Consider the following 21238-nt stretch of genomic DNA (forward strand, 5'->3'; position numbering starts at 1 on the left):
GCACTATCACTGCCCAGTTTACATGTACTCATTTAATGTCTATTGTATGTTGGAGAGCCCTCGAGCTGATGTCAGCTCCTGCTTTAATTACAAAAAGAAAGTACTTTAGCTATGAAACTGCTCATTCATTCAGAGAAAATGCATGAGAAACAGTGAGCACTTGTTGTGTAATTCAAAATTCGATTCACTACATCAAAATGTATGTACTGTATTTCTATTTTGTGATGAATGTCAGTCCTTCAGGCCTTAGTTTTAATGGCCCATGTTACATGTTTACACAGACCATGCTGGAGACCAAACCATACATATGTATGCCTTTGAGAAAATAAAACAACACAAATCAATTCCTTATTTCAGAAGATCAGAAGCATTAACCTAATTTCTGTTTGAAGACTGAATGTCAGGTGAATTTAAGGTCTTTATATTGCAAGAATCTTTAAGGAAGAATTATAGGTGCAGTAGAATCCATAAACTTTACAATGGTGTCTTTGTAGGTTTGAATTACTGTACCCATTCCACAAATGATGTTTACCCATAATTTTAGAAGCCAGTTTTAGAAACATCCTTTGAAATGATTTACTAAGAAAATGTAACTGTGCTGGAGTATTTTTTCTCCCTGTTTTCCACAGTTTGCGATACTGAGCTCTGCATGTTTTCTGTGCATCCAGTGCAATAATGAATCCTGGAAATGTGTACAGGCTTGAAGCAGGATGAGGAAGACTGAATGTTCAGTTGCGAAACATGTGCAATGCTTAATTTGTAGGTGGCAGTGAGTGCTTATGTATGGTTTTCCATTGCCAGGGCAAGGAAAGAGGAAACAAAAAAGATAATATGGTTGTCGTAACCATTGATACTCTTAAAAAAAGCAGCTTTTTTTGTTTAAGCATTGCCCTCAGCCACATTACCCTCCTGTGATCTGTCTCGTAGGAGAAGGGTCAGACAGAGACTATGTCGATTTCTGTCTTTGCCTCAGTTCTGTTTACATTTGCCAGTGATTACGTCCTTCAGAACACAGTGCAGGAACAGTGTTAATTACACCCAAGAAAGAGGAGCCCAACACCATACAATCTAAATAGGGGAAGCTTCCAATTATGTGATGTCTGCACATAATTGTATAAATGGTGTAGGAGGTCTCTAATTTTGCCATTAGCATTCAGTCAGTTGCACCCGCTGGGCAGGCCTGTTGCGTTAATGGGTTAAGAGCAAGCCTTTAGCATGTTTACCTCACTTTTCAGCACATTTGGAAAGACATGAATGACTGACATTCTTTTTAGATGCAACTTGGAGAGGCGCTCAAGGATCCAAACTATTGGTATTGAAGCTCTTCAACTGAAAAGCGTTTGATTTCCGCTGATGGAAACGGCATGGTTAGGTGCTTGGAGCTCAAGCGAGCGTAAGCAATGCCAATTTCCCCCTTTAGAGCACGCCAGCTTCTCAAAATAATGCTGTTAGACTGAAACATACAAATGTAAAGCAAAAAAACGTTCCTTGTAGTATTTAAGGACGTGAATGCTGTCATTAATCAATTTTCTGGATTCTTTGGCAAATCTGTTTTTGTTATAAATGTTCTGTCGTTTCACACATAATGAAGTCCCATGTTGCATATGTCCATGTGTTCTTATGGACATTTTTTCAACTCAGCGCTGAGCCTGTCTGTTACTCTGTTGCAGTCACATGGCTTTTCATAGAAACAACCAGTAAGCGCCGCAGATTCCTTAAGTGCAGACTGTAACAGGCAGACCACGGCCCCATTTTACATAACTTTGTTTGATTAAATCTGCTCTCTTTCAGTCCGAAAGCTGTGCAAGCTTAATCAAATAAAGTGGATTAACTCTTCCACAAAATAAAGAGGATTAAGCCAGCAGACACAGTCGCTAACTGATGCATTGGAGCACACTGGGAGGGAACAGAGGCTAAGAGCTTCTTATAGAAACAGCAAACACACAGATTAAAAGTAACGGGGGAAATACTTTCAAATAATGATGGACAATCCATATCATGTCTTGTGCTATGGCTGTTATCCGTGCTTGAATGTCTCCATTGTATAATTAAAACATAATGGAATAGATGTTCATGTGGACTGACAGAGTTAATAGATTTCCAGAATTTGTACCTTTATTTCAAGATGTGATAACATCTGTTTTTAAGTGCATTTATTTACTGGAATGGAAGCAAAAATGTACATAAAAGAACAGAGAAAATAAGTGGTTTCATAAAAGTGAATGTGTTGATTTTCATCCAGATTGTCAGAAATGTTGCTGTCCCAGAAATGTTGCTGTAACTTATTGAACATGTGTACACATACACGCAGACATCTGTGGGAGCTACTACAGTTTCTTGATTATTAATGTTATTTTCAGCAGTAAGCCTGATAGTTGTTTAATCATTTTTCATAGTAAAACTTGTAAGCAGGCTTAGTAGGTTGAAAAAAAAAATATTTTCTATTTCCTAGAGAGGAAACATCTGGCAAAGTGAAATGTATCATCATGTTTTACAGATTTCCTAGGATTCTTGATATCAGGATTGTATTATGTAGTATTAGAGATTAAACAAACTACTCAGATTTAAAATGCCTTCCACCCCATTGCAGTTTGTTGCTGGTTAACACACAAATATTGTATGATATAAATTCAGCATCCAAAGTAAATTGCTGGCATCTTCATTTGTCTTGAGCCATCTGGCGACATGACCTCACTGACTACAGAGGGTAAGAGGCTCAGAATCAGACTCTATTTTTCTTCTCCAAAGTCGTGCCTCAGATAAGACTTCTATTTTAATTCATCCAAGCAATACTGGATTTAAATATCTAACAATTAAATTGCGCATTAATCCTGTATTTCCTGTTTTTGCCTGCTTTCTTTTATGTACAAAGATATTTAGTAAATGTATTTCTTTGTACATGTTGTCAGCTTCTGTAATGTACTGTGATATCAGTATGCTACTATATCAGTAGTGATGCATTCATCAGCCATGCACTTTTTGCCAAGAAATGGACATTGTTCTTGACTCCTAAGATTCTCTCCCTACTCTTAATCTGGTATGAAGTATTTCAATATTTTTGGCATCAATGAATGAGGGGCTCTGTAAGTGCAAGTCCCAGGATTCATTTTTAGGTTGTTTATTGTTCAACTTGTTAAAGGCACTAGGACAGATTCTGGTGAAGAAAAAATGAGAATTTGAAAAGAAGCCTGAAAAAGATTGTGACCAAGATAAGTAATCAAAGTAATGTCCCACATGGTCAGATTAAAAGAACCGAAACTTTTCAGTCCTGAATAGAGAATATTGTTAGTTTATTATTATTATTATTAGTTATTAGTTTCTAATTAGTTTATTAATTACAATGCAGTAAGCATTGAAGGCAATGCATGTACAGTATATATGATGTGCTTCAAGCAGAGGATCTTTAAACTGATGTCATCCATTCACAACCGATTCTATATCCATTCTAACCCATTCCCCTTCTCTTACGATCTACCTCATTTGTTCAGTTTCATCTGTTCTGAGCATGGAGACCTTTGCTTACAACTCTGCCTGTACAGTTTCAAAATGTATTTCAAAGCATACTATATTATGATGAGATTTCCCTAACAATTCTCTCACTTTCTACTTGCTCAGTCTTGGTTGTCTGAAAAGACTATATCATTCAGATATCATCTGTTTTGTGTTAGGAATACTGATATTAGTCAGGTGGACCATTTCTGTGTCTGCTGCTAAAATTAATGTAGGTTTATACAGTGCAGGTGAGAATAATTACAATTTCACATTAAAACCCATGTCTCCATTTTCATATTTGATTATTTTACCATGGATTCTTTCAGATTTTTATATTTAATTATGTCTTATAGATACAAGTCCAATTATTGATATGTTGAGGGCATATCCCATTAGAAAAAGTTTGGGATCACCCACTGTTTAAGGCTTCGTTCTTGATCAATGACAGAGAATAAGGACCATGGAGAATTCCAGGAGAGTTAGAGCAGATTGAGGTATCAGCAGTTTCCTCACTGATGTCACTGTAAGCCTGCAGACACCGAAAACCAATAGGAACATGACAGACTAGCTACCAGCAGGGCTCTGCCAGTTGTCTGGTGCAGTTTGGGAAATATTGGCCAGAACTGCCTTGTTGTTTGACCTAGGTTTGAACCAGTGATTTCTTGGCCTTTGGACTCGCAATGTACTCTGAAGGACTGCCCTGTTGGCACTATTGGTTGTGCCACAATGGCGGTCTTTGAATGACCCGTTCCTTCCATAATAAAACAATTTTGCATTTGGCCATTCCTTGCTGTGATGTATTTCCAAATGGAGGGGAAATCAATCAAATCTCTTCGTCTGTTTGAGGACCAAGTGCTGCCAGTACAGCGCAATAACGTCTGAGAACAGAACTTCACAGGCAGGCCATGTCTCACAACAGAGGGGAAAAAGAATCTTGGCTAGTCAGGATCATAAAATGAAGAAAAGAGACATGGTGATTGCTTTTAAACCAGCTGTCAGAAGCAATATACATCAGTAAAGATGTTATTGGATAGTGGACCAGGTTAAGGTGAAGCAATCAACTTGCACAGAAGATCTGTCATTTATAGTGCATTAAATCCTAATAGGGGCTATGGAGCTGAGTTATGTACTGCCCTTTTCCTCTCTCTTGTAATTAGAAGCCCATCAACCTTATAGTGTTTTCCTCTACGGTTATTATTGTGGATTAATTCATTGGTTACTAATAGCAATAGCATGATGTGTGGATGCCTTTTTCTTTACTTTGAGAGATTAGAGAAAGAAGGGACTCTTTTTTTATCATCCAAAAAAAGTCACCAGACACTAATTTACATAAACTTTACCACACCGTCTGCCACTCTAATTCAGGCTCATGGTAATAAAACAGTGGTAATTGAAAATGTATGAAAAGCATTATGTATATTAATAGTGTCAGGTCTTTTGTCTCTTTTTCTCAGGTTTTCCCTTGAAATGAGAAGGCATTTAAAAAATAAGTTGCATAGTGACATTTGAAAGAGTGGCTTGTCTTCAGAACTACATGCATTGCTCAGAAGGTTGCATTCCTGAGTCAGTCTCAGGAATCTCTGTTTCTGATGTTGCTAGGGGTTCATTAGATCACTGTAAACCATAGCAGGCTTGGTGGAGAATGAGTGGGTATGTTTTTTTTAGGTCAGTCTTGTATTGGTTTCGTTGATGAGAGCTGAGGAATGTGCCTAATGAATTTTTATTAAAACTGAAATTCAAACAAGATTTTCTGTTGGACTATAGACTCACCAACTTCTGTAAACTTTGTGTCATAAAGAACAATAACAATAACCAAATTATTCTGCATTTATTTTTGTAACATTGCTTTGTTTTCTGTGAATGTTTTTTCTATCTAATTACTCAATCTATTGTTTAAAAAGGCATAGCACTTGCTCTTCTTGCTTCTCCTGTGACTTATCCAACCCTGGATTGTCGTTTTCACAGTGTCCCTGCTTTAGTGAAAGACGTTTTTTTTTCCTAATTTGTTCTTTTAGTTAGTTTTGGAATACTGTAATTATAAAAGACACAAGTAGGAGAAACATTCTACAGCACCATTAAGTAATAAAGATTAGGTTAGGCCACCCAGATTAACCAATCGGCATTTTCTTATGTGTACAACAGCACCACTATCTCCTTCTAGTCTGATCTTGTCAGATCTCCAAAGCTAAGCAAGGCTGGGCACAAAAACTTGGCTGTTGCTATATGTAGTGTCAGTGGGTAAGGAGGGAGCACTCTTCTCTGAGCCAGATGTTGGTTTCCAGACTAGTGTTCCAGTATGGTGAGCAGGGACATTGCCCTGTATGAGATGCTGTCCTTTGAATGAGAACGGGCTTCACTAGCTGATCTTTAAAGATTGTTTGCTGACCTGGATAAATTCTGCTCTGGCCTTGCACAATCTGGCCAACCAATGATTCATGATTCCCCCTTAATTCAGTCGGTGAATTAAATTCCTCTTTCTATGTCTGATTTGCTGTGTAGTTGGACTGCAGGCCTGTAATTGCTACTGTGTCTCACCCAGTTGGGTCCTGCACTTCAGTAGTGGATGAACTGGGCCACCTCCTGTATGTAAAGCATGTTGGGAGCATGGGTGAAATGCTCTATATACAGTACATGCCAGGAGGAAATATTCTTAGTATAATATACTAATATTCAAACAACAAATCTCTCTTTTTAAGTTTTAAGTGACACTTAGTTTTATGGCATTCTATATCAGGAGGTCAACAAAGGCGTGTGAACACCTTAGGGAATTCAGTTACTACCATGCAAATACAAATGCAGTTTTAATTAGGCCAACTCCTAAAAAGCAACAGTGATGAAATCATCTTCTTAGTCTAATCTGCAAAATCACAAGGAAAAGGTGAAATTAGTCCTTCCTGTTAATTTTCAATCAAAGATGCAGCACTTCAAGAGCAGGAACCATCCTTTATGGATAAATGTTTTTAATTTTAAGTGAACACACTAAGAGCAAATATACCATTAAAGAACACAATCTTTATTGATTCCTCTCGTTTGGGAAACATCTGATGGGAAAGCCTGCAGCATGATAATCTTGTTTGCGCTGAGTTACAGTATAGCAATTGCGGAAATTGAAAAGTGTTGCTCTCTGGAATTCTGCCTCTGGGCTGTTAGGGGAGTGGATAGTACAATATACAAAACACAGATATACAGAAATAATGTTGCCAATCCTAAGTACAGCATGTATTCCAGAAAGAAAGAAATAAGAATAAAGATGTACCTTGGAGAAGAGTCTTCAGATATTTGAAAGAAAATCACCTGTCATGTTTATTTATTAGTTATGCACAGGGTGGTTTTTGCCCTTGTACTTCTCCCTTGTACTTCCTTTCAGAGATAAAGAGGTCCAAGACGCTATCTAGAAAGTAAAAAAGCTTAATCCATATTTTAAAGGGAACAAGAAAGTGGTGAAAGCTCTTCAAAGCATCTGTTATTTGAACTGCTGAAACCTGACTGCTCTTTTTGACGTAGTTTATTATTGGATACAAGTAAATATTCCTTGGGAAATTATGCTTCTATGTTGTATTGATTTGCTTTTTCAATGATTTCAGATTGTTTTTTTAACCCACTTTGGATTATTTTAGTATTTTGTGACCTAATTTCTGGAATATTTCAGATCTTTTATGTCGGCGTTTCGTTACACACTGATTTTAATCCATTTAGATGCAATTTCATTGTTCAGCTTCCAGGCTTGTTTTTTGAAGAACTGTAATTGTGCTTTCTCCCTGTTTCTCAGAGTAGGACCATTTAGACTCTGTGACTTGACCAGAGGCTTTTTTCAAGGGTTTCATTTAAAAAGGAGCTGCTTTCTAAAGCAGGCTGAGACAGGGGGCAGGTTTCTTACATTATCCTAATTTCAATTTGTAACAATTTTGTTTTGTATTTTGCCGTCAAGTATCATGTACAACAAAGCACTTTTGTGGTATGTAAAAATAAAATCTGGTTACGAGAACCAAAGCTCATTCTATTAAATATACCTCTTTTCAAGGAAAGCTCTGTCCTTGTAAAGAGTTTCGCTCAGGGTTATCTCTTTGCTCTCTAATCGAAAAGATTGCACGGTCACTAACAACTGCAGCACATCATCACTCTTAGAGAATAATAAATTGCATTATTAAGGTGGCTGTAGTGGTGAATAACAAAGAACCATCCTTGGTCAGTATTAGATGGAAAAAAATGCACTTTTTTTTTCCTTTAGAGATGAAACTGTTGTAACCAGAAATACACTTTATTGTATGTCTTTCTATAAGAGTTAACTGAACTGTGCTTGTTTTATTCGAGGGGATGTCATTGGGCTAGATCTGTATGGAACTGTCAGTTTTACCACTGGAGTTTGTGTCTGATGATACCAGCTGATGGATAACACCCGTGTGCTAGTAATTCAAGAGTAAACTCTCAGGCCTGTACTTTTGTGTATCAGTGTGTGTCTGCATCCAGCTAACTAATTGCTCTCCCATGAATAAAACGGAACACTAATTTAATGAGAAGTACAACTCAGAGACAGAATGCAAGATCAAGCAGCTGACAAGGCTGTAGGTGTTAAGCTATTATCTTATGCAAAGAAAAAGCAGTAAAAGACAAAGGTGTGAGTGTAAATTTAAACTGGTTCTTGTTAACAAACAGTAAAAGCCACAATGTTTAAATGCTGTAATAAAGTAATACCAAATACAGGATATCCATCCATGCATATGGTATGTTATGTTTGACAATTCTTTTGCAATCAAAGATTGTAATTATTATTATATTCTGTGAAGAATATAGCTATACGTGCAGAAGCTGGATTGCAAGGTCATATTGCAGTATAGCCTCATCAAAAGAATGAAGGTCTTGGTCAAACCACATGGAAATATACTGTACATCATGGTGCACCAGCTTTAACCAGGAGCCTTGTTGTATAGGATATACTTTATTGTAACATTTAAAGTATGGAGATAGTTCAGAAGACAGTGAGTTGAACTGTGAATGAACTGTACTCTTCAACTGACCTACTTTGTATTTTTTTATTTAATTAATTCTGAAATAGAAATTCTAACAAATTAGGGCGCTGGCATCCTGAACGCAACTTTAAAACTAATTCCATTGGATTTGTTCCGACCTCAAGTCCCCCACCCAAAATTGTGAAACAACGTTCAAAATGTGTAGGGAAGATAATAAAAAAGCTGGCTATTTAAAAAAACAACAACAAAAAAAAGATTCAGTTTTCCACTCGTTGTGACCACGCCGCAGTTTCTGTACCTTCAGCAAGATCTGCACCTCTGTAAGGACCCCAGCTGTATTATTGTGCTTCTTGTGTTACAATTTGTGATTCTTTAGGTGCACCAGCAGTTTCCATTGTTATTGGAAGGATTTACTTCCTAAAACCTAACAAGCAGTCCAAAGCGATAGTCAATAGAAGTCAAAGAGCAGGGTGATATCCAGACAGATCATCTTGAATATATTTTTATCCTGATTGATCAAGGGTTAGAGATTTAAAAGAAATGTAAATGTTTGAAACGTGCGTGTTAAATAAATAAAAAATCTTAAGAATTCAGAATTCCCCTCTTCTCTCAAGAGCTAATGGTGCACCAAACAATTAAAAAGCATTGTAGTTCCTGCCGTGCGATTGTCGATGGTTCTGTGAGGGTGGCAAATTTACCTTATCTCTAGAGCAGAAGAGGCTGGCTTGTTAGCTAAATTCATTACTGAATTTATAGAATGGTGTACACTTACAATTTTATGATTTTGTGATTTAATGGGGACTTGTGTAATAATGAACTCTAAATTGTAACATGGAAGCACACACCACACATGGGTTGGTGCCACTAGAATGGATCACATGGTTTCTCCTCTGGTTTGGAAACTCAGTGACACCTGTGTAAAGAATGAGTGCTGATGGAGTCTGTGTTCTTTTCTGTTTTTTTTTAATGGAGATGAACCCGCTGGCCTTTCTTTTCCCCTGCTTCTTTTGATTGTAAACCTGTGAAAAGCCTCCTGGGAGGCTGAGGTCTGCTAGTTACTGCTTGTTGCTCTCCTTAATATAAACTGTGAAGTCATTCCCTGAAAGGCTTGTTTTGCCAGCGGATGATGTCACCGTTAGCCAATCAGCACATCCTGCTGCGATTGACAACAGAGGCTCTGGGAGACTTGGCTATTTGCACTGGGACACCGTAGTGATAACGTAATACTGTTTTTACTATTAATATTATTGCAATTTTATCTAAAAGAACTGTATTTTTAATTTGATCAATGATGTTTGCCTCCCTGATATCATTCAAAAAAGTTCTGCATAAAAAACTATAAAAAAATACAGAATCCTAAATATATCATAATTAACGTTAGCATTCTAAATTCACAAGATAGATAAAGAAATCATGGACATGGAATCTTTTTTTAATTAAACATATCTCCCCAGCTTGTTTTGCATGAACTGGATAGATTGATTTGCCAGTCATTGCAAATTCAAGGAGCTGGCTGTCAGAGGTCGTCCTGTAATACGCCCATCTTGTGTACAGTGTTGTGTATCACCACCTAAAGCGTATGTGTAGGTCATACATTCATACAAGTTAACTTGAAGAAAAGGAAAGAAAATGGCACAGATGAGTGACAATAAGCACCAACAAACTGGAAGCTGTTCAGATTTGTGCTTTCAATAGGCTGTTTAAATATGCAAGCAAAAGTGTCCTTAGGTGTACTCACGCTTCTGTGCTCTAAATTGATTTTAGAGGTGCTTTGAATGATCTTTGCCTGCAACCTAACATCCCCTGATTCATGAGATTTTACGAATTGTTTTGAAAGCAGTTTAATACTGGGCATATAAACTACTGATGTGGGCAGCACTAGCTTCCTAGAGTGTGTATGTTCACCTTGTGTTCAGGTTGCTCCGGTTTCCTCCCAGAGATATACTGGTGGGGTAATTAGCTTTTGGGAAATCTGGCCCTGGCGCGCGTGTGTGTGTGTGTGTGTGTGTGTGTGTGTGTCCTGTGATGGAGTGGGCGCCAGGACGTACCCTGCCTTGCACCCATTGCTTGCCAGGATAGGCTCCACTCCCGACCCTCTCCGAAGTGGATAAAGAGGTCTGAAAATGAATGCCCACAAACTGATATCACACGTCCATGCACAAAAAAGGAAAAAAAAAGATCTGATCGTCCAAATAAAAACAAGATACATTTTCAATTTGAACTCGCATTAATATCTAATAATGCCATATTGTAAATGTGTGATCAATTCTTGAATTAAGATTGCTCAGAGAAAAATAGCAAACTGTAATACCTTATTTTTTAGGGAGGTTTTTTGTTTTTATCTCACATTCCACTATGTTAAAACGTAATGATAGACACTAAAAACCAAACATGCAGAATGTTTTCAAAACATTTTTTGTGCAGTGTTATAAACCAATATATTGTTTTCTGAACTCAGATTATATTGATTTATTCCTTCCTACATGTTTTAAACGTTTTAATCCGCTTTGCAGTGTACTGATGTGGATATTTTTAAGTAACCTAAGAGATATTTCTTTCTCGAATGAGAGTCATATTATGTGAGGATTCCAGCCAAATAAAGTCAAACGGCCCGTTTGATCTTAAGACTGAATGATTTCTCTGTTCAGCAGGAAGATGGGCTGAAGTTTTGTTGACACAGTTTGATGTTGATTTTTGGTTATTTCTCGGTGGAGAGAACAGGCAATGTGAATGCACTTGTACCAGTGGGAGGAAATCCATAAAGACGAGCGCCTTTTCTGCCAAGCAGAAACTGTAACCTTTGCCTTTTGCGAAATGTGCATGCTTGGGCGCGGGGAGGGGTACAATACTGTACATATCGATCACTAAAACAGAAATGCATGACTCCTCATTCCAGAGCTCATCCCAGTGAGGGTTAGCGCACAATCAATGAGGACTCAGGGCTCACAGCTTGCCCTTCCATTGAGCGAATGGATACTAAAAATATACAAGCTCAAAACACTGAAGCCCCAGAGCAGGATCAAAATTTACAGGAATCTTAAGCTTCCATTCCACCTGTACAATGTCAGTTGAAGTATAAGGTGAGAAGTGAAACACCAATCAAATTTGATACTCATGTATTAAATTTGTTGCAAATTTGCAGCATCAATATTCTTAATACAAAATTGTCTACATATTTTGATTCTGTACATCAACATTTTGCCTTGAAAGATGAGATGACACTACAAGCTCTAGCATTTATGGAATGGGATGTGGTTAACATTCATTATTGAGACAGTTGATAGAGTTGGAAGCCTGTCTACAGACATACTGTATTTGTAAATATTTAAAGCACTGTAAACTTCACATATTACAAGCCAGAGGTCCACCCCATTTATTTTTTTCTTTCAATTTTTTGTTTTCTTGACAGGATTGTGCAGCTGTCACCCCACAGCTCTAGTAAGCGTGCCAGGTTTTGAGAGGAAAGAAGTGAACTTTTGGCATAATCAGGTCACAGGTCCTTAATTTGTTCAGCAGTAACCAGAGGGGCTTTGCCTGTTGATCTCTCTGTCAGAAATTTTCAAAATCGACAATAACCGACGTCGGAGCACTTCCGACGTTTTCTTTTAGTTTCATTTCGGAAAAAAACAACGATTCGGCTGAAAAACCCCCATTTCTTTATTCTTCACTTGCTTGGATCCCATCTTTGAAATTTGATCCATCAAAGCAGAAAATTACTTAGCAAAAGACATTGATAATCTGCCCCTAGGGAAGTGCTTTGTACAAGTTCTATCTATTGCATGTTTTAAACAAATACTGTATATCCAAGTGGAGAATCAATTTATTGTATACAGAATACAATAAATATTCAGAAAACTGAGGTGATACTCTCTCCCTAGAACCTATTTTTTACCTTAAATGTATGCTTATAAGTATTTTATTATCTTAACTGGAGTAACAGAAGTGTGAACGGCAATGAAAAACATTTAACTGTATCAGGTTTGCTGATTATTGCTCAACCAGCAGCGTAGATTTGCAGGTTGTGATGATTAAGGACAAAAAATGACAAATGAAAGTTGGACTGATGATTGTCTTGGCCCTGAGAAAAAACATGTTTAGCTGATAGGATGTATCATAAAAGAAATGCATTAAAATAGATTGTGTTCCAGTCAGATTTTACTTTGGAAAACTGAAATTAATGCAGAATTAAGGCAGAAACAGAAGTCCTTAAAAAATTTGATGTATTTCTGTGCTCTCATTAATAACGCCTGTAATCTGCTTCATCTTTGTGTCACTATTTTCAGGCTTTTACCATAGAACCATGGTAAACTTACTAGCAAAGCACTGTGGTTAGTGCATTCATAATTTTGGAAAGGACATCTTACCACTGTTACTAAGAATCAAAATTCAAAGCTACGCCTGGAAATAGGAATTCCCAAGAGCTTTGATTAGTTTAAAGTCTTATCGGCGTTTTAAAACAAGTATTCCTAAAAAGTATTAGCTTGCTGTTTAGTAATCTCATATTTATATTTTTTCTCCCTCTTTGTAAAATGTTGCACATTCTACAGGCTTTTACCATAGAACCATGGTAAACTTACTAGCAAAGCACTGTGGTTAGTGCATTCATAATTTTGGAAAGGACATCTTACCACTGTTACTAAGAATCAAAATTCAAAGCTACGCCTGGAAATAGGAATTCCCAAGAGCTTTGATTAGTTTAAAGTCTTATCGGCGTTTTAAAACAAGTATTCCTAAAAAGTATTAGCTTGCTGTTTAGTAATCTCATATTTATATTTTTTCTCCCTCTTTGTAAAATGTTGCACATTCTACTCTTGGTGCCCTATTTTAAAGATGCGACAGAGAAAGACAGAACTCTTCTGCTGGGATTTTACCTTTATAAAGTAGCCAGGTCAGGGAAGGCTAACCCTTTCAGCACTCCTTCCACTGGTGGCCATGACAATAAGGCTCTGACTCTCAGAAATATGCACATTTGAGTTGAACTTGGTCATTAGTTAATTATTGGGTAATTGGCAAAGCACGGAGAAAGGTTCCTGAACAGGATGTTGCATGGGTGTCATGCAGTACGTTTGGTGTTTAAAACGTAGCGTATCAGAGTGTATCATGTTTCTTTGCAGGTGCCCACGGAGTCCGGGAGGAGCCCCAGTTCGTGACGGCGCGTGCTGGAGACAGCGTTATCCTGGGATGTGATGTGATCCACCCTCTGAACGGCCAGCAGCCCCCCTATGTGGTGGAATGGTTCAAGTTTGGAGTGCCTATCCCCTTCTTCATCAACTTTCGATTCTACCCTCCTCATGTGGACCCCGAGTATGCTGGTAAGCTGCAGTCGTGCATCTCCTCTGAAGAGGACCAGACCGCATAATCCCATTGAAATCAGACTAGGGTATTTAGCCCTTATGTGTTTATTCTGAATCCATTTTTCAGATTTGAAAGTACAAGCTCTTCAAAACAAGTCTACAAGGGGATGTGCTGCTAGGTTGTCCTTTTCAGGGACAGGACAGTGTCACTGCTATCAGCTAAGCCTCACCAGTGCTCTATGTTACTAGAATCATTAGAAACTAGTAGAACAAACTGATTTTGCATGGATTGTGTGGTAAGATAAGTGTTAATACCACTAAATTAATTTAGATTTTTTTTCTAATATAACAAGGGGATACACTTTATGGTTTCCTCTTGCCAACTTGTGCTCTGTGGTGTGGTGTTTACTGGTGTTCATTTATTTTTATTCTGTCAGCCTATTTTTATCGACACTCATGAGCTCTGCCAGGTAGGCAGAAAGTATGTGATTTATTGGACCGTCCTGTTAAAGCCTAAGCTGAGACAGCATTTTTTATTATTCGCCTTGTCTGCTTTTTGTGACCTCTCCCTTGTCCACCTCAGATTGTTCCAAATTGGAAGTTGCTAGAGAATCTTTAATTATCCATCTTAAGTTTAGGACACTTTGGGGGAAAGTTTTAAAGGAATTGTGAATAGATGAGATCAAGAACTGGATTGCCTAGAAACCTGAGAAGATGTTGAACATAGAGACATCTATTAAAGTTTTGAACACATGATAAGGTGGTTGGAACAGTATCTTTAAACAACACATAAACAACTTTATTGATCAGTTTTATTTAGTCTTTTTCAATGTAGCTTTTCTGCATTACATTTATGGACAAATTCAGAGAAAGTTAAACCTAGAAACGTTAGACAGAGAAAGTTATGAGGGGATCCTACTCAAGTATTCCAAATCCTCAAAGGCACTGAAAGGGTTTTGGGTACTTGTAGCAAGCTGTCCAGTCATGTTCATGAGGCTGATACCATGACTTCTTTCAAGAAATGGCTTGGTCAGATCCTCAGAACATTTATTGGCCAACACCCAGATGAGTTTGCTGAGCCGAACAACCCTCCTGTCGTTGTTACCCTTCTTATGATGATCTACTACACATCTGTCAGCTGCACTTCCTTCATTCTTAAAACAGCAAAGGAATCTTTGCAAAGACTAAAGGAGGGGAGTTCATATGATTTTTCTATTTGATACCACCTCCAGGGAAAAAAAAAAGACCTGCCCGACAGCATATCCATTCAGTGCTTAATTATCAAACATCTGCTAGCTCATTTCAGTCATTGGAAAATCTGGATCACTTATGACTTTGGTGCATGCACACCTATAGCAACGTAGCTTACTGCCATCAAGGGCACTTTTGTAAGCTGGCAATCTGTGGAGTTCAAAATGCCTCTAAAGTTTGTGTGTCTCCAAGATGAAAAGCTGAACTGTATCAAGGTGTGTCAAATAATGCTTTTTTTGCTCAGAGACAATTTTTATGTTGACAATTAAAACATTTCTTCTTTTTCATCCGCAGAATGTGTTCTGTGGTGTTAAATGTCAGAACAAAAAGAGTTGGTAAAGCCATTGTCAAACAGAAATCTAAATTTATGGCAAGCCATAGTTCCTCCTGAAAGTCATCTGTACAGAGCTGAAGTATGTGCTCTTATTGGTGTACGTCTCATGTATTATACAAGGGTTAAAATTCCTGCTAGTAAATGTTTGTATTTCTAAAAGGTTCTGCTTGTTTTTTTTTTCATAATTTCCAATTGTAACAGCATATAGACCGATCCTCAAATAGTTTTGATCAGACGAGCTCCAATAAAAACAATTTCCATTTTATTACCTTTCCAATAAAGTTCTCAAAATCCGGTAGCAGTTGTATATAAAGTTTTAATTTGAGATGATTAAAGCTACAGGGAAGTAATGTGGATTTGAACGCACACAGTTGGTGCTGAGTAGAGTAAAGAATGAATGACACAAATGGTATTAACTGCACACTAAAATGGTTGGCAGTGATGTGCATTCGTCAATGTATAAACATTTCTCGAAAACGCGGTTAAAAAGGAATTCATTTATACCTGTGAAATCGGTCACTGCCTTTTTACATAAGAAGAGATAATGACCGTGGAAATAAGAGGGCTAATGAAAAGATTATGGTCGTTTACATAATCTGTTGTCTGTAGACAATCTGCAGACTAATGAAAGCAAGCCAAGTGGCCAGAACATTGGGTTGCAGAATTAGCAGAAAAATGGGAAAGCAGCAGACATGTTCATTACAGAGATTAAAATTTATATTGGCGATAAGATGCGGAGGCACAAAGGGCACGATTTAAAACCGTGTCCATTTAATAAAAGCAAAGAAAAGATGAGTTTAATAGACGTTGCTACAGGCATGGTATGCATTTTTAATCGGCTGATCATTTCAGGGAATGTAAATGAGTTGTCTGGAGTTAAAGCATTTGCTTACAGACCCAAGTGCAGCTCAATGTTTAATCCAGGTTTCCTCTCACTCGTTTACTACTCCTCAGTTCTGATCCCTAATGAAAAGCTTGAATAATTGATTGCAGAGGAAGTAGCAGAAATGAAGAATTCAAATCAGGGCTTTATAATGCATGAATATAAAGGTAATCATTGCTGATGTTTACCAACAAGGCCATGTTGCTGATTCACCATTGATTTCATAAATAAAGCCTTTTACTTTTTCTTCAGAGAGGATTTCCTCTTAGTTGAATAAATGTCTGCCTGCCTGTCTGGGGACTTGATTGAGAGATCTTTTGGGTTTCTGCCTGGAGATGAGAGGGCAAGAGATGATGGACACGGAGACTGAATCATCTTTTGACCTCCTTAGCAGATGATTGCTGCAGGACTGGGTCGATCCCTTTTGCATGTTACAGGCATATGTCCTCTATCTCTATCTGTCTCCTAGTGATAGGCTTGCTTTACTGATCGATTCGTTGTTTTCCTCACAGGTCCCAAGTGTGCCATTACACAATTTCTCCTAATGACTTCCAATTTTAAATTAATGAATCGACGATCACTCAGTGTCGTCTCATTGCGAGCAGTATAGGCAATACACAAATGAAAAATAATGGGGCATTCTTGGATCATTTGAACTTCCAGAAGTTATGTTTCAGCCGGACTTCCTGTATCCTGAAATTGGTATACTGTATATCTCATTTACTCTCCATTCAAGTGCAAGTGTGTATGTGGTGTACATACAGTAAAGAAATTAGCAATCATCTTGGGAATGAATTTGCCCATCAATTGATAACCTTGACAGTGATGCAGTTACAATCTTAAAAACAAGCCAACCTTCTTAAATACTTTGCCTGTCTTTCTGCAGCTCCATACTGTATGTGTCTGTGTGTCTGGTAATTGTGTGATAATTCTCCTAGATGTCCCAGGAACCTCTAAAAATTGTTAACCTCTTGTACTTTATCTAAAACACAGCTTTCTTTTAGTGGTGGCTGTAGCACACAATTGCACTTTTATACACCAGCATGAAGCCAAGTGCCCACAAACAAGCAGAGGCTTTGTAATTCGGGAACGCTTGCCTTTGTTTTGACATCTTGCGTGGGCACTGTAATGAGTGCAAAGAGTTCATCTGGTAGCATGTGCACAGTTGCATTAAAATGCCAATGGTTCCTTTCCAGTGCAGGACTTAACCTCCTTGTGTTCTCAGTCTTCTAAAGGGGTTGTTTTGTAAGGAAGCCATTCATTCACAGCCAAAAAGAAATGAATCCTTTGCGTAGTGGGTAGTGAAGTTAAGGTTAATCTGTTGGGGAGTCTAATGATGTTAGTAGGGAGAATGGATAAAACTCTTTTTACCCATCAAGACAAGTGGCCATATTCACACGATGTTCAAGATTAACATTTGTTTAAGAAAACAGTCAGAAATATACAGTACATGATCTCAGGAAACTAATTTAAAAGTTGCCCAAAGAATCATCTGGGGTTTCTAGTAAAGTAATTGAAATGACCGAGAAGACAAATTACTTTCTGGCGTTAGGTAATACCTTTGAAATACAGCATATTATATTTTAGATTATGTATTTTAAACATTTCAAAACAGAAACTTATCGGTATAATATATTGCATAGCTGCTTATTGACCTTAAATAGGTCTCCAGAAATTAGCTTTTTCTACAAAGTCACATAATCCATTGCAAAGTCATCACAAATGTTAAGATGCAAATTGACGAAGACTCAAAAACATTTGATCTCACATAGTATTTTGATCATTACATGATTTTTTATTGAATGATCCAACAATTGCCCATGAAGGAGAGACAGTAAGATTATGGCACAATTTATTTTCTATATATCTCTAATTTATTCAGATTGATCGGCCTCAGCTTGACAGAAGGAACCAGCTCAATTCAGTTTAACCTTGTTAATGTGCAGGCTGACGTTTTCTTCATGTATTACTCCACAGTCTAATTCTAATAGGTCACAGATGGAAAAGCACAATGAAAGAGTACATCCCGCTGTCTTTCAGGGCTGATTAAATAGTTCTTGTGAGTCTCTTCAGAGGGAATCTGGAGTACGAGGTACAGTACCTTGGTGAGGTGCGCCAATCCGAAACTGAGCTCTGCTCAATGACCGAACCATTCCTGAACCGCACCCTCATTCTCCTTACTCATGTATCTCCAACTCCGTCAGTCCCAGTTAGTTCAGTGGAGATTATGTTAGACTGCATTCACAGCTTCATTCATTTAATTGTAGTTCCTGGAAGGAGACGACGGGTTTTGTATTTTACTCTGTGTTAAAGTTTTGACTGACCCAGCCTATAATACTGCAAACCTAAACCCGTAAACAAAAACAAAAAAATCAAAGCATATACAGTATCTTTTGTGTAAATGAGATTTGAGCAGTATTGTTTGTCTCTTACATTATCACGGTGATTTTTTTCAGCAAAATGAAAATGTACTGCATTCAGAGCTGACGGGAGCAAGCACATTTTTTTACCGATTCCTAATTTTAACCGTGCTCCCCTAGGCTCCTACTGTAGGTTTTCTGTGCTATGTAGGGTGATTCTCATTCAAGACAGGCTCGCCTGCAGCTGTGACGCTGCAGCACTGTAATTTAAAATATTTAACCAGGTTTTTCTCATCAGGATATAGCATCTAAATTACAGAAGCTCTCCAGAGGAGGGATTACATTTGCCATCTAACAGCGGCCAAGTCTGTCTATCAGTTTTTATAGTAGGAGCCCCTTTGTGGTGGTGAGGTGGAATTAACTTTCACAGATACTGCAGAACCTTCACAGAATAGGGCTGGATTATTTCTGTTGCTGTAGCTAAATAAAGAAACATTTATATCTGAGTAGCCACCGCTTGTAATGAAATAAGCATGTCGCATGAAGAGATACTGCAGTATTCTTGTTCTGCTATTATACAGTACTTTAAAAAGAACATTAATACAGTACATAACATGCATTATGTTAAATTTCAGCATGTTCCTTTGTCAATGTGAAACAACAGTATGTGTTTCATGCAAAAGCAAAGTTCTGAAAAACATAGCACTTGCTCCCTCTGTCCTGTAGTGCTCTAGAATAAGCAAATGGCCCATACTGTACTGTATGCAGTACCCTGCTGCACCTTCAGCAAGAATGATTGGAAAGTTGATTAAAAACAGGATGACATTTTAACTCAATCTGGAAAAGTTCCAAGAACAATTAATCTAAAACCCAGTTTGCAAGACACACTCCATGCTTTGGAAATAAATTAAAAATGAGATTGTATCTCACTCGTCTTCAGACAGTGTCACAAAGACCACCTGGTGTTAATTCACAACTGTGCTACAAGGTGTTAGTGGAAGATTTGGCGGCTAGGTCAGAATGCTTTTTTGATGGAGAAGATTTAAGATGAAATTAAACTGGAGGTCTCATTGATACAGGGTGTCTTTTACGCTGTTCAAAAATGTCAGCAAAAATGTGCTGTTGTGAACAGCTTCTACACTGTGTTACTTTAATACATTTTGTGGTTTTAAACACTGGCTATGGTTTTCCTGTTTTTTATCCATTTGCCTTAATGTGACCTTAGAATTATTGTTTTTTATTTCTCCTGGCTCCCCTTTGTCAGGGAACTGGAAAGTTTGGACCAGACCAGAGATTATTTTCTGTTCTTGTTGCTGATAGTATTCTCTGTAAAGAAATTAAAATAAGGTAAACCTACATTGCTTAGTTTTTGAACAAATTATTTTTTAATACCTGGTGAATGGTTTACCCGTACTGTAACAACACAATAAATCTCCACTGAGAAAAAAAGCTCAAATCTGAACTGCAGAAACATTTGTTTGGGTTTAAGACTGATGAGGGATGTTTTGTCCTTTCCTGGCAATGTGTATTCCTGGTTGTCTTTTTTTAGTTTTGCCTTAGCTTGTTCTCCTATTCTAAATGTTCTGCATACACATGACTTAGCTGAGCCTTCTAGGGATTCTCCAAGATTCACCAGGTGTCTATCGCTTGATATATATACTTAAAAATTAATTGACTCTTGGCGAATACAAATAACCAAATTATGCCTGCTTACAAAGTGTGCCTAATTTGGATAAGCTTTTGATAGAAGTTCATGAATGGTAAGGTTTTCCAATAATACTGTTCTTTTTATATTGGTGCCCAGAGCTAAGCACAGAAAAGAGTCTCTGCTAGGAGCTCGTACTCTTTCAATGCTTATTAAACAAACTTTGAACTAAAGCGTGACTTGCACTCTTATTTTCCTTTTTAAGTATATCATTTGTCTCTCTTAAGCCTTTTGCTACAGAGAAGCTATGCTATTGAAATGTTATGCTTTTAAATTAAATTGTGGAATGTGGAAGGCATGAGCAAAATAATGCCCCCTTTTTATTTAAAGCTCCGCTGAAATAAATATAGAATAAGTAAGTATGAGATGAAAGACCAGCTGATACCAAAACAATATCAAGGCCTACGGGGAGAGAATAAATTCATTCTGGTGGGAGAGATGGATGTCATCAGCTATTTTATTTTCAGATATCCCAATCAGAGGTAATAAAGGTATTTCTTTACTACACACGAAAAGGGCTGTGTAAGTTTGGAACAAGCTGATCAGACATGTTATTGAAACAGTTAACCTGCCTACCTTTATGAAATCTCTGAATGAGATCTCTGTTTCAATCATGTAGTGAAAAATACACAGGCTAGGCGAGTCAAAAAGCCTCCTCTTGTTCTTACATTCTTAAATGAAACATAAAATTATGTTTACACATAAAATGGGAACAATACTAAGAGAAACTTTTTCGTTGCTCGATTTTTAACACAAGACTAAAAAAGCCCCATCACTTGATTTTCAAGAAAACACTCAGTGAAATAGCTCCCATCACTCGATTTTCAACACAACACTCTGTGAAAAAGCCCCCGTCGCTCGATTTCTCAGCACAACACTCATTGAAAACTTTTGCACAACTGTTTACAGAATTTATAATGGAAAAGTAAGCAATAAAGAGAACTGCAACTCA

At 37.5% G+C, this 21238-nt stretch overlaps 1 protein-coding gene and 1 long non-coding RNA gene across 6 annotated transcripts in view; one reads left to right on the top strand and one right to left on the bottom strand.

Moving 5' to 3' along the window:
- Positions 1 to 21238, bottom strand: part of LOC107075683 (uncharacterized) — a 152986-nt gene that overhangs the window by 39675 nt on the left and 92073 nt on the right. The window lies entirely within an intron of this gene.
- The window catches only part of igsf9bb (immunoglobulin superfamily, member 9Bb), a 171132-nt gene that overhangs the window by 31590 nt on the left and 118304 nt on the right, over positions 1 to 21238 (top strand). For all 4 annotated transcript variants that reach the window (XM_015337666.2, XM_015337667.2, XM_015337670.2 and 1 more), the window contains exon 2: positions 13574 to 13771. In XM_015337666.2, coding sequence (XP_015193152.2) covers positions 13574 to 13771 — 198 coding nt within the window. The remainder of the gene's footprint in view (positions 1 to 13573; positions 13772 to 21238) is intronic.

This window comes from Lepisosteus oculatus, chromosome 23, assembly GCF_040954835.1.
Source record: "Lepisosteus oculatus isolate fLepOcu1 chromosome 23, fLepOcu1.hap2, whole genome shotgun sequence".
NCBI classification, from domain to species: domain Eukaryota; kingdom Metazoa; phylum Chordata; class Actinopteri; order Semionotiformes; family Lepisosteidae; genus Lepisosteus; species Lepisosteus oculatus.